The sequence below is a fragment of the Gymnodraco acuticeps genome, unplaced genomic scaffold (genome assembly GCF_902827175.1).
Source record: "Gymnodraco acuticeps unplaced genomic scaffold, fGymAcu1.1, whole genome shotgun sequence".
Classification (NCBI taxonomy): Eukaryota; Metazoa; Chordata; class Actinopteri; order Perciformes; family Bathydraconidae; genus Gymnodraco; species Gymnodraco acuticeps.
Window position 1 is genome coordinate 628,535 of NW_022989953.1, and position 13,464 is coordinate 641,998.

At 40.4% G+C, this 13,464-nt stretch overlaps 1 protein-coding gene across 1 annotated transcript in view; it reads left to right on the forward strand.

Moving 5' to 3' along the window:
• The window catches only part of LOC117542820 (cyclic nucleotide-gated cation channel beta-1-like), a 30,111-nt gene extending 17,315 nt beyond the window's left edge, over positions 1 to 12,796 (forward strand). The window contains exons 24-38 of the mRNA XM_034210673.1: positions 4,373 to 4,527; positions 5,770 to 5,976; positions 6,779 to 6,987; positions 7,349 to 7,399; positions 7,491 to 7,577; positions 7,819 to 7,883; positions 8,028 to 8,150; positions 8,616 to 8,757; positions 9,052 to 9,211; positions 9,301 to 9,398; positions 9,776 to 9,859; positions 9,980 to 10,098; positions 10,301 to 10,447; positions 10,640 to 10,835; positions 11,197 to 12,796. Of these exons, the coding sequence (XP_034066564.1) occupies positions 4,373 to 4,527; positions 5,770 to 5,976; positions 6,779 to 6,987; positions 7,349 to 7,399; positions 7,491 to 7,577; positions 7,819 to 7,883; positions 8,028 to 8,150; positions 8,616 to 8,757; positions 9,052 to 9,211; positions 9,301 to 9,398; positions 9,776 to 9,859; positions 9,980 to 10,098; positions 10,301 to 10,447; positions 10,640 to 10,835; positions 11,197 to 11,469 (2,116 nt within the window). The 3' untranslated portion in view covers positions 11,470 to 12,796. The remainder of the gene's footprint in view (positions 1 to 4,372; positions 4,528 to 5,769; positions 5,977 to 6,778; positions 6,988 to 7,348; positions 7,400 to 7,490; positions 7,578 to 7,818; positions 7,884 to 8,027; positions 8,151 to 8,615; positions 8,758 to 9,051; positions 9,212 to 9,300; positions 9,399 to 9,775; positions 9,860 to 9,979; positions 10,099 to 10,300; positions 10,448 to 10,639; positions 10,836 to 11,196) is intronic.
• The last annotated feature ends 668 nt before the right edge of the window (positions 12,797 to 13,464 follow it).

Below are 13,464 nucleotides of genomic sequence, written 5' to 3' on the forward strand. Positions count from 1 at the left end.
TCGGTGAGCTGGATGCAATCCTACCTGGAGGGGAGAGAACAGATGCTGGAGGTAAACGGTACTCTGTCCCCCCCCCCTCCCAGTGAGCTGTGGTATTCCACAAGGAAGCATATTAGGTCCGTTACTGTTCCTAATTTATGTAAATGACATGTCATCAGCATGTGACTGCAACTTGTTCCTGTTCGCGGATGACTCAGCCCTGCTGGTCTCTGGCAGGAACAGGTTGCAGGTTGAAAAAACCCTCAGCTCCGAGCTCGGCAGAATCTGCACCTGGCTCGCCGATAATAAATTATCATTACACCTGGGTAAAACAGAGTCCATTCTCTTCGGTTCGAAACATAATCTCAGCAAATCCGACGACTTCTCAGTTGCAGTGGGCGACATTATTGTCACAAGTAAGAAGGAAATTACATACCTAGGATCTATTCTTGAGGCATCCAATGTAATAAAAAAGTCAATCAAAGAACTAGATTCCTATACCGGATCTCCTCTCTGGTAAACAAAAACACCCTGAAAACTCTGGCAGGAGCACTCATTCAAGGGTACTATGACTATGCTTGCACGTCATGGTACCATAGCACCTCCAAGGCGCTAAAAATAAAACTTCAAACATCGCAAAATAAACTGGTCAGACTACTGCTTGACCTTTCATCTAGAACCCACCTCACCTCTGCCCACTTTGACAACCTAGGATGGCTTAGAGTAGACGACAGAGTACAGCTACTTGCAATGGGCCTGGTCTACAAGATCCACTACACCTCTATGGTACCCATGTACATGTCAAAATTCTTCCCAAAGGTCAAGGAATACCATGATCATAACACCAGAGGGAGCTCCACAAATCATGTGAAACCCAGATTTGGCACAAAAAAGGGGGAATACACGTTTCGCAATTATGCCACATCAAGGTGGAACGCTCTTCCCACAACTGTAAAGGAAAGTAAAACTATACTTACCTTCAAAACCTCTCTTAAAGAGCACCTTCGGGGGAGAGCATTGCAAAACTGGCCCCGGTAATGGTACAAATCTCAACCTGTCGTTCAATGGACAGCTTCCCCCCCCCCCCCATCTATGTATATACTCGCATTTTAGACTCTGTTACTAACTGTATATCTGTAGACTTGGTATGTCTTAAATGTCCGGTTAGGATGTATTAGAACGAAATCTAAAATGAAAATTGTAAACAAGCAATCTGTATGTAAAAAACCCCACCTGTATGTAAATTGTAAATAAGCCATCTGTATGTCAAATATGTCTTATATGTCTTAAATGATATGATGAATTGGAAATGGGGGACCCTGATGTAAACAAGACGAAAGTATTTCTCTGGTCTGCATCCCCTTAACAATTGTATGTTTTGAGCTGTACTGTACTGTATCCAATATACAAGCTGTTAATACACTTTTCAATCAATCAATCAATAGAACTGTAATTTCCCGTGTTCAGTGAATGCAAGGCAAGGACACCAGACCAATCAGAGAGTAGCATGGAAATAAAAGTGTGCTTGTGTCATTCAAGCTCGGCTCTGTGTGTGTGCGGAAATAGCGCATTTAGTGTGTGTGAGAGAGGGAGAGAGAGAGAGAGGGACCGGTGCCAGCAGCAGGGACCGTGTTGTTAGCATCTGGGTTAGCCAGCTGCACTAACGGACATACGGAGCTGTTGGTTCAACAAGCTGGAGGAGAGCTCTCCTCTCAGACTGAGAGGCTCAGGTGAGCTAAAGGACTCTCTGAGTGTTTAGATAGTTCACTTTAGTCTAAGTTATCTCAGTGGGTCTCAAACGGTTTTGGTCACAAATTATTCAAAAGATTATTTCCGCGGCACACCTTCATATGATCATTATAGTTATAAAACAAATAAGAGAATAAAGGAAAAACAGTTATGAAATACTATATGGCAGTAAAACAAGAATACAGTTTGAAAGAGGAGTGATTTGTAAAATATCCATAAAGAAAAAGAACATCTGCTTACAGTTGTGTTTCATCTGGGTGTTGAGAGATGTATCCATAGTGCACCAGATTGATGCTTTTAACTTCAATATTTAAAAAAATCTTCCCGGGGGGAGCATCCCTCCGGACCTCCCTAGAGGAGGTCAGGTCCGCTCCCCACTCGTAAAAAATAGCACTTTACCCCTGCCTATATGCCGTGAGCTGATTATCGAGCCTTCATTGTAACAGTCGCGGGTGTACTGTGTGTTTGCGTGTGGGGAGTGCTTTTGTGCGTGCTCTATAGTGCCCGTAATAGTGTTCACTGGAGTCCAGCACCTCAGCACCCCCACTCAAAATACCTTCCCGCGCCTCTGGATGTACATGATGTTTAGTTATGTGCTATGTTATGTTTAGTTATGTGCTAGTTATGACGAAGATCACTTCATGAATGTGTACACATTCATGGTTGCTAGGGTGGTTGCTATGGACACTGCAACAGCTCCCAGACCACGTGATCAACAACAATGGCCGACCCTCGTGTTATTCTCGGTGGAAAATGCCTATTTTAAGATTCATTTGGCCATTAAAATGCGTTTTGATGTCATTTTATGCGAGTAATATGAGTTTTTATTTCTGATTATTTGTGCTGTACATGATGTTTAGTTTGCTAGTTATGACGAAGATTACTACATGAATGTGTACACATTCATGGTTGCTAACGTTTTTTTTGGTGGAAATGTGTTTTTTCACAGCAAAGTCACCCTCTGTACTTGGATTTATTGGGAGAATCTAAAGGCAAGAACATCCCAAATATTCATTTAGGTCTTTATTTTAGACCTTTAGTGTTGTCGTCTGTGAGGAAAATAAATGGAGCTCAGAGCCTCAGGATACTGAAATCTGTATTTTTTCAATCTTTTTTTCCTTCTAATTTGTTATTCTTTTCAAAATAACACACTGTTATTTACTCACCAATAACATACAATTATCCTTGCTTTTATTTATTGGTTTAATTTCATAATCTCGGGCTTTTTTGGCGTCCGTCAGGAACTGAATTTCAAAAATAAAAATAACCGGAAACAGACGTAGGCCTATAAGGGACATTTCGAGCATCATTGCGATTGTCAACATTTTTTAGATTAGGATGGCCGAAGACACTACACTACCCATAATCCCCAGCTATCGTTTCGGACTACAGTCCCCGTGATTAATCTTCAAGGTCTGGGATTGGATGTTGGAGTGGCAGTGCGCCAAGGTTACGCCGAGCGTCAAACAGCTGTTTGAAATGGAACGAAACCACGCCAGACTATCCAAAACTGGAATCGAACGCCCCCCCAGAACTACACACTACACACACTACACTATTGTGTTTCACAAAATGTTCTATGGGACGTCTCTACTGAACGTTTTCGTTTTTCCCACAATTAGAAGTTGCCAGTATTAAACACATCGGTGTTATCAAATGTAAAACATATCATTAATAAATGGGTGAAAATCGCTGTCCATAATGCGCAGCATTAATATATACCATTAATATATACCCACATGACAGCTCATTGTTACTTTGTAATTCTACTCCACTACAATTCAGAGGTTAACCTGGTATTTTTACTCCACTGCATTTATTTGAGTTACTTTGCAGATTCTGATTAATTATGTGAAATATAAACAACCCTTAAATCAGACTTTAGTTACACCTGAGTAAAATTCAGGTAAGGTGATTGTCAAGTGCCAACAATCAGGAGAGATATTTGATAGTTGGTGCTTGAGAAGACTAAACATGTATCTGCAATTGACATGAATGGAAACGAGTGAGAACGTGTTGCACACACACACACACATTTTTTTTACTGTCATAGTATTTTATACCTGTTTGTCATATATTCTCTTATTTTTTATAACTATAATGATCATATAAAGGTGTGCCTTTACCTCACTGAGCTGAGGTTATCAGAGCCTCTCAGTCTTTCAGGAGAGAGCTCTCTAAAGCTTAACACAAATACAAAATTAAAACCTATAATTGCACACTAAAACCATTATTTAAAAAAAAGAACAATTTCACATAAACCTCTGGTTTTTATTGGGGCAGTTCAACTTGATTTGGGGGGGGGGGTGCGCCTGTTTCCCGTTTGTGGGCGCTGTACGCAATATAGGCGTAGTTAGTGTAAGATAATAAGATGTACTTTGTTGATCCAAAATCGGGAAATTGTGTTGTTATGAAATCTCAAAAAATATATTTTTTTAATATCTAACTTTTTTTTTTTTTTTCTCCCCAATTTTCGGCGCCCCCGATGGGTTGATGCGCCCTTAGCATTCGCTTATACTGCCTATGCCGAGGGCCGGCCCTGCACTGCTTACTACTAACTGACGTTTTGAGTTTTTAAATAAAGTGCTGACATGCAGTGTTGAATGGACAACAATGCAAGTGTATTCATCTGTTTTTTCCTCAGAATGAGAGAGCGGCCAGCATCGTCAGCCAGTCAGACCAGTACGGTGGTGAACGAGCGTCTCCAGGAGCTGGTCCGGATGTTTAAAGACAGAACGGAGAAGGCGAAGGAGAAACTCATAGACCTGGACAGCTCTGATGAAGACAGCATCGACCCCTGTGAGTCCCTGCCCGCTTCTCTCTTTCACCTTTAGTAACCCTCGGCTGATTTCAGTACAGCTCAAAACCTTGCATCCTTACACACAAATGTTTCTGAGACTATAGGGAGTGTAGGTAACCCATGATTTCTTTATTTACACCTTTTTAGCACACTTTTAAATATATTTTCCCTATATGAAACAAACAATGCAACATTTGCAAACAAAATGTCGTTTTTTTTTTATTAATCAAAATGTAAGGGATAAGAGATTAACATTTCTATAACTACATTTAAAATCATTTTAACATGCAGTCTTTCTGATGGTGTGATATAGTTATATGATTGATTTGTTTCACAATGGGCTTCCTAAATGCACAACTTTCATAAAAACCAAATGTTGGAGATTGATTATGTACATTTATATTATAAAATATACATAGTCTCATACTAGCTGGACAATTGCCTGTCACATGGAGCTTTTTTAAAGAGATCAAGGTAACATTAAACAAATAAATAGTTGTTCATTATCTCACATATATTTTTTTGTCCAGCCTGTTTCCGGCTGCTGGCCATGTGTATCCTCAATATACAACAGTACACACTTTTAGTAATAAAGAAGTTGCGCAGGTCTACATTTGGATGGTTGTGAGACAAAATCAGCAGTTTACAGTTGAAAAAGGGAAGTGTGCACACTACATCTTTACAAGTTCCTGAGTATTAATCGTTTCAATAAAAATGAGGGTGGAAGCACCATAAGTTCATAACATTAGGCAAAGTAAGAGTCACTTTAGGAAGTGTTTAACGGTTTCAAAAAAGAAAAACCATGAGAAAGACAGTAAGCTACAAAGCTTTATAATAAGACGCTTTTTAAATATATGTTCTACAGTCACTTTGACTCACAGATAATATTTTGTCTTTTGGCAAAATGTAATGTTAAGCTGTGGAAGTGGTAGTTTCCAGCTTAAGCTATCATTCTTTTAGGAGCTGTGAGGCAGGCACCTATAATGTGTACATAGCTCCAAAAAAGAGGTGTCATTCATATTCATATATGATACCTTTGATACGTTCATTCAAATTGACTGGTAAGATATTTGTTGATCAAGAACAAAAAAATGGTGGTCCATCTGGTCCATGTAGCGTAAAAGAAGTAGTTACAGTTCCTTCATTCTGAAACCTTTTTGAGAAAATACGAATGTTCCAGATCATATATTATTATCTCTCTTACGAGTTCTTCTGACTTTCTCCCTCTCACCTCTCCTCAGCTCCTCCTCAGACTTCGACTGCTCAGCCTGTGGTCGGAGGAGAGAAGGAGGAAGAGGCAGGCCCCTCAGGAGGAGGAGGAGGAGGAGGAGGAGTGGAGAGTGGAGTGGAGGAGCAGCAGTCTGGCCGCTGCTGCAAGGTGAAAGCTCCTCGGTGGATACTCGCTTGTGTGCACTACCGCTTCCCTGCCAGCATCGACCCTTTCACCAGTGAGAACCCAGCCGAATCTCCCCCCCGCTGCCCGAACACCACCCTGCTCTACACTAGAAGCTCCTTTACCCAACTCACAGACTAACACTTTTCAAAGTTCTGACATTTATTGAAATGAATTGAGCGGTTTACTGCTCATTATTAAAGAACTAAAGTGTTTTAAGTGTGTTTATATGCAACCAGAGTGCAATGGTTTAGCACTGTGGGGTTTGGGTAAAGATGAATCTACAGTACTGTCCAGTTACATGCACCTGTCTTCTCATCCTCTGTCATTCACCCCTTCATCTTCCCTCTTTCCCTTCATTCGTAAGGACTTAAGGAGCTAGTTCATTCTCCACAACCAATTGTTCTACTTTGGCATACAACGAAGTTCTGTATAATCCACATGTTGCTTTTTATCACAGATCCTATCCTGCTTGCTTTTACGGCTGTACCAAATTCCTTATTTTTGTAATTAACACAGTCTAAAGTTTCTGGAAATCTTTCCATCACAGTATTAAAATATCCTACACAAGCCACCTCTATTTCAACAGATAGCATAAGTATAAATAGCTTCAGCGTAGCATCATCTTGATCTGCAACTGTGCAGAAAAACCCAGGAAATAAATACAATATATATATATCGATTAAGAATTTAAATGGTTAACGTTATAAATTAAGCTTCAAACTACTGTACATTCATATTCATGCTCTTTTTCCATCACTCTGTAGTTACTGGCATATCATATGAGTGCTGGTTGATTTCAGTCTCTCCTTAGACCCATCTCCCTCCCTCCCTTGTTCCTCTGCCTCTCTCCTCAGACTTGATGTACGTGCTGTGGATGTTTTTGGTCTCTTTTGCGTGGAACTGGAACGCTTGGTTCATCCCGGTGCGCTGGGCCTTCCCCTACCAGACCCCCGACAACATTTACTACTGGCTGCTGACCGACTACCTGTGTGACCTCATCTATATCCTGGACATGACCATCTTCCAGCCGCGCCTGCAGTTCGTCCGTGGAGGAGACATAGTGGTGAGGGGGACACTGGGAACATGATAACATTTTATTTCACACAATTGCTGATTGTCTTCGGAAACATCATGCCTTAATGCAACTTTAAAAAAAAAAAAATCTTTTTAACAAATTATTTCACTTTAAACTGAATTCAACCGAAAATCAGCTTGAAAATATATTGTTTCAAAACAGTCATCTTAATGTCATAACTGTTGAAAGGCACAATAGTAATTGAAAATACAATTTGATTAATTGCCAAGCCCTAGGAAACATTGTTTTATTGTGAACAAAAAAAAAGAACACATAGCTAAGCTTTGTTTTTAAAGGAAATACAACGTTTGAGTATTATTCATACCTGCAATCTGTTTTTTTACTACAGTGTGACAAAAAAGAGATGAGAAAGAATTACATGAAAACCAAACGCTTCAAGGTAAGTTACTTGAGTTGAAATAAAGTAACATTTGAAGTGTTTTTTGCTTTACTTCATTTATTTAATTAGGTGCTACATTTCTATTTTTCAGTTTGACTTAGCCAGCCTTGTTCCCCTGGAGATCTTCTATTTTAAAACTGGCATCAACCCTCTGCTTCGTTTACCCCGGTTACTGAAGGTGAGCTTTATTACTGCTTTAATAAACCACCAAGAATCCTTTCACATAAATGCACTACGCTACAAACAGCGGACACTGAGGATATCACATCTATTTTCAGTGTGGCATCAATACAAAGGAGAAGTTAACTTCCAGGGCTCTGTTTATCCGCTTTGAAAAATAGGAAGTCAATTATTCAGTTATCAATTTTCCAACTGTTAGAACGCCAATTTTGAAACTAACCATTGTTTTTCCTCCCCAGATAAACTCCTTCTTTGAGTTCAACGAGCGTCTAGAGGCCATCTTGACCAAAGCCTACATCTACAGGTCAGCTGCAGCATATCTCACTGCCCTTAAATGAATCCTCTCTATATCTCTGTTGCTGTCACGGTGTCTTCCTTCCTTCTTTGAGATGAGCAAACAGATTTGAGATATTCTGTTTATTTAAATTCTTTGCTTTCTGTCTCCCAGGGTGATCCGCACCACCACCTACCTTCTCTACTGTCTCCACTGTAATGCCTGCCTGTACTACTGGGGCTCTGCCTACACAGGGCTGGGCTCCACACAGTGGGTGTACAACGGCAAAGGCAACAGGTCAGTGCCATTAACCCATTCACACACGAACCACACACACATTACTTTTTTTAATGACTATAGTAGTAAATGAATTCCATGATTCATAGAAATATGTATATGTAATTTTATTTAATAATGTGACAAACATTGTAATTGAGACACAAACAAATCAATAAACTACAACCCTGTACTGCTACATAACATCTGCCCCTGGTGGCGAGCATCTTGTCAAGCTGCTCCACATGCTGCAGAAGGTTTTTGGGACATTTCCAAAACATTTGAAAACTTTTAAATATTGATTGCAGAAATCAAATCATATGTGAAAATGTGGATGGTTTTTACCTGAATCAGTCACATATAGTCACTTGGTCTATTCTAGTCCCATATGTTGGCATTTATTTAACATCTTATCAAGTTATCATTTTGAAGACATTATCTTTTCTCTGTCTCTGTGTAATGCCTCCCCTCATTGTCTCTGCTCAGTTACATTCGCTGTTACTACTTTGCTGTGAAGACCCTGATCACCATTGGTGGTCTGCCGGACCCCACCACCCTGTTCGAGATTGTCTTTCAACTCATCAACTACTTTGTTGGAGTCTTTGCCTTCTCAATCATGATTGGACAGGTAGGCCGTTCACACATTTTTCAAGCAAACACAAACTCCATTGCGAGAGCGAATACAATGATACACTTAATCTTCTTCCCTGTACTGTTTTGCATGTAGTTAACTTTGCTTTTAAGTGCAGTGTTTTTCTATGTACTATCTTTCTACATTTTGTATTGATATTATTTTTCTACACCTTAAATTAAGGGGAGTTCTAGATCTTATGCATTCTTATGTGTGTATAAAAAAACAGAGACACTTGCCACAATTGCATTCCATTAACCTCTTTGTGCAAAATGGTGTTATGTTTGTCAGATGCGTGATGTGGTCGGTGCAGCCACTTCAGGTCAGACTTACTACCGCACATGTATGGACAACACCATTAAATACATGTCCTCATATCGCATCCCCAAAGACGTGCAGAACCGTGTCAAAACCTGGTACAACTACACCTGGCAATCACAAGGCATGCTGGGTAAGGAGAGCATGATCTGTGCACCTTCATTCATCTCTTATACACGTCACATTTCAGTCAATCTGTGCCTCTCATTATCTGCCCTCCAGATGAGCAGGAGCTGCTGACTCAGCTGCCAGATAAAATGCGTCTGGACATCGCTATAGATGTCAACTACTCCATCGTCAGCAAAGTCGCTCTTTTTCAGGTAAAAACACATAAGAAGAATACAGTACTCAATACAGTATATTCTTAAATCTACGATTCAGTAAGACCGACATGGTTTAGTTAGTTTATAATCTTGCTGTGAGACCAAGTTGTGCTGTATATAGTCATAAAACGGCCAAAATAAATAAATAAATTTGTAAATTATTAAAAATATAAATCTTTACAATTGTTCTTTACATTTTTTTTTTTATATTTCTACATTTAATATTTTATCAATTTATGCATATATTTTTATTTATTTTACATACTTTTTTCACCCATTTATGGCACTGTTATGACTCCATAGCCAGTACACTTGTGATAAAGACAGCCACAAGAGATCACTACTTTCTCTCTTTTCGTCCTCCATCTTGACAGGGTTGTGACAGACAGATGATCTTCGACATGCTGAAAAGCCTTCGCTCAGTTGTCTACCTGCCTGGGGATTATGTCTGCAAAAAGGTAGAATGCAAACTTATTTGTTTGTAGAAAGTGTATGTGGCAACTTTTCTTATCATTGTTGCCATGTGTATTGCTCTGTCCCTCTTATGATCTGCCTCTTCTTCTCTTTATATTGCTCAGGGGGAGGTGGGTCGTGAGATGTACATCATAAAGGCGGGGGAGGTGCAGGTGGTCGGGGGACCGGATGGAAGGACCGTGTTTGTCACTCTCAGAGCGGGATCAGTCTTCGGGGAGATCAGGTGAGGACATTTATCAAATCATTATTACGTACAGTTCTTGCCTATCTAAGCTGCCATCTCTGACGATCATGAAGTGTGATTTTTTTTACTTTTGTTCTAAAACCTTTGGATGAAATTCATAAAATGTTATGTTAAAAGGTCCAACTGACTTATGGCAAAGTTAACAATATCGCTTTTTAACCATAGTTTCTGTGATTGGCAGTTTGCTTGCAGTGGGTGGGGGTAACCGGCGCACAGCAAATGTTATCGCTCATGGATTTGCCAACCTCTTCATCCTGGACAAGAAAGACCTGAATGAGATCCTGGTGCACTACCCAGAGTCCAAGAAACTGCTCCGCAAGAAGGCCAGGTTAAACATCAGTGCACCACACAGCAGCAATTATCATTATCTTGAAACCACAACAAAAAAATACTTGGCCTACTGCCTTGTATCTGTCCTGTAGATATACTGGGGCCTCAGAAGTAGAGTTACCCAAGAGCTTTGTTGCTTTGTCTGCATGTATCACACCATTACTGATGTCTGTTGCTGTCTCAATCACAGGAAGATGCTTACCAAGGGAAAGAAACCTGAGCCCAAAGAGCCTAAAGGTCCCCCTCAGGCCCCGGCAGCCCCTGTAAGACCGGAAACCCCCAAACTGCTGAGAGCAGCCCTGGAGATGGCAGAGAGATCCACAGGACTTAAAGGGGCTCTGGCTAAAGTCAAAGAGAAGACCAACAAGTCCAGTGTCTCATTACAGGTAAACATACACCTGAAACCAAAAGCAGATGTATGTTGCGTCTGTAGATGCATTGACTAAAAGAGGGCATTAGATAACGCCTTCTTTGTATATCAAACCAAATATTTTAGAAAACTTAAAATGTTATGGTGGTAACAAACTTTTATTTTACAAATCTTCAAAGGCCGTCTCAATTTTGTTCCTCCTACTCTGAGCCAGAAATCTTCCCAAACATCTAACTATTCAATTTCATTCCTATCAATTTTCTTTTTCTTTTCTTTTAACACATATTTCATAAGAGAATTCCTAATTTACATATGGTTATCCACATTTTCAGAAATCTTTATACAACAAATAATTGTCTTGACCTCTTCTCCTCCAGCCCTCCGTCTGCTCCTCCCTGCCTCCTCCATCTCCCTCCTGCAGCTCCGGCCCTGACAGAGACGAGGACACACCGTCACCTCTCTCCACTAGCTCTGCTACATTTCGCTCTGCCTCCCGTTGCTGCAACAACAACAACAACTCTGCAATGCCTCGCTCTGCGTCACAGTGCCACGGCGATTCGGAGGAAATGCTCACAATGGACCAAGGAGAGGAGAGTGTGAGCGAAACTGAAGGGAACGAGGGTGGGAAGAGGAAAGAAAAAAAGTTGTGATAATTATTTAAAGGACAAAGCAAGAACTGAATAACAATCCTGAATAGGAGAGGGGAAATTGGTGTGATGGAAATAGAGATCGCTTTAAAGGGGCCCTATCATGCATTTATGAGCTCTGGTTTCAGACAGAGGGTGAAAAGAGGTGCTGCAGCACAGGCAGTGTGATGAAAATAAAGAGCTTTTTGAACATTAAAGCATGGAGACATGTCACAGTAGAGGCTCAAAATACAAACATCAACCTAAAAATGAGCAAAATAGGGACTCTTCAAAGGGAAAAATAGAGGAATATATGACATAAACTGACAGAATGGCGGTAATAAAGAGAGAGAGAAGTGTTGTAAATGAACATGTACAAAACTGTCACGTCTTGATGTCAGCCTCATCTGCTAGTGGGAGTTGTGTGGGACAAAAATATTAAGGTAATACTGTATTCTTCTCTGACCTACAATGTGTACAGTTTAGACTTGTTGCCTGCTATATTTTGACTTTTGTGTCAAATGTCATCGACCCTGTTTCTCTATTAGTTGCTTTTTTAGTTTTTTATCAACCTCCACACACTGTGTTCATATGTATTCTTGTCATTATAAGATCACCAAACGTAGGAGCAAGCCTTCCCCACCTCTTCAGACTTAAAGCACATTTTCATAATCTTCTCTGAGTTTACAGTACAGATTTCAATGTAGCTATTCTTTTACTTCTTGCTACATCTTGTCTTTCTGATACAAATGTTTTTGCTGTTGTTGTCCGCTGACTGTTCACAGATTATTTTGTGAATTTGAAAGAACAATCTGCCTTATCTGTGTTGTTATTTACATTTGTGTTGTGTTGTGTGAGTAGCTTGCTCTGCTGATGTTTTCACAAGTTGGTTTGAACAGCAGAGACCTAGTGAAACTGTATTTCAGGTTTTAACATGATCATCATGTTTTTATTGTTTATTTTGTACAATATTGTATATATATATATTATATATATATGTTTTTGGAAATGTAGCTGAATCACATTTCAATGTAAATTCACTGCAGTGTCACAACATGTACATAGATTCTGATAATAGTAAATGTTTAATCTGTGCTGTATAGCACACATTTCTTTGTGTGATTGTTAAGTTATTGATAGAGCCTCAGGAATGGGGCCGTAAACCAGCTAACCATACTGCCAGACAATCTGTAGAAAGAATTATAAATGTATCGTTTGCAGTGTGTGTGTGGTTGTGTGTTTGTGGGGTGAGAGACGAGTGCATAATGGACTCAAATTAGTGTATGATAATGCCCTCGATTTTGTCACTGATGTGTCCCTGTCTTTTGTGAATAAATGACCTGTTTCTGCATATTTGGTCTGAGTTTTTCTGTAAATACTTGCAATGACCATCGAACATACCAAGTTGTGGTACTTAGTGATGGCAAAATGAAGCTTTGAATGAAGCATCGAACCACTTGGACAATTGTGTCGGAAATAGGTTTATTTCTCGAAGCTTCAGTTACAGCGATCTCTCCTGGGGAAGTGCAAGGCTGCAGTGGGTTTAACTTTGCCTTGAAAAATATTCGATGCTGTTACAGCCGCTGCCTTCCTGGGACTATTAACTGTGTGTGTGTGTGTGTGTGTGTGTGTGTGTGTGCATGAGCTGCGCAGTTCTCCTGATACAATTGGCTGTCCCGCCCTCGCCACGTCTGAAACGGTGATTGGAGTGACGTCATCCAATCCCCGCCCGCTTCCGGAACGTCATCCGGGGGAGGAGTACAAAGGACGGGGACGAAGATCATTCTGGAGGCTCTGTGTGGAAAGACAGACGCCTCTAGTTACATCATTTGTTGTGTTCGTAAACCCTGTAATCCTCTGTACTTAGTTAGACTGCCTAGCAGAGTGCTAAGTAGTGTGTTGTGTGCAGTGGCGTTTCTAGGTGTACAAAACTGGGGGGGCAGAAAGAGGTCGGGGGAGAGAGAGAGAGAGGGGGGGGACAGAGAGAGGGAGGAGAGAGAGAGGGGGGACAGAGAGAGG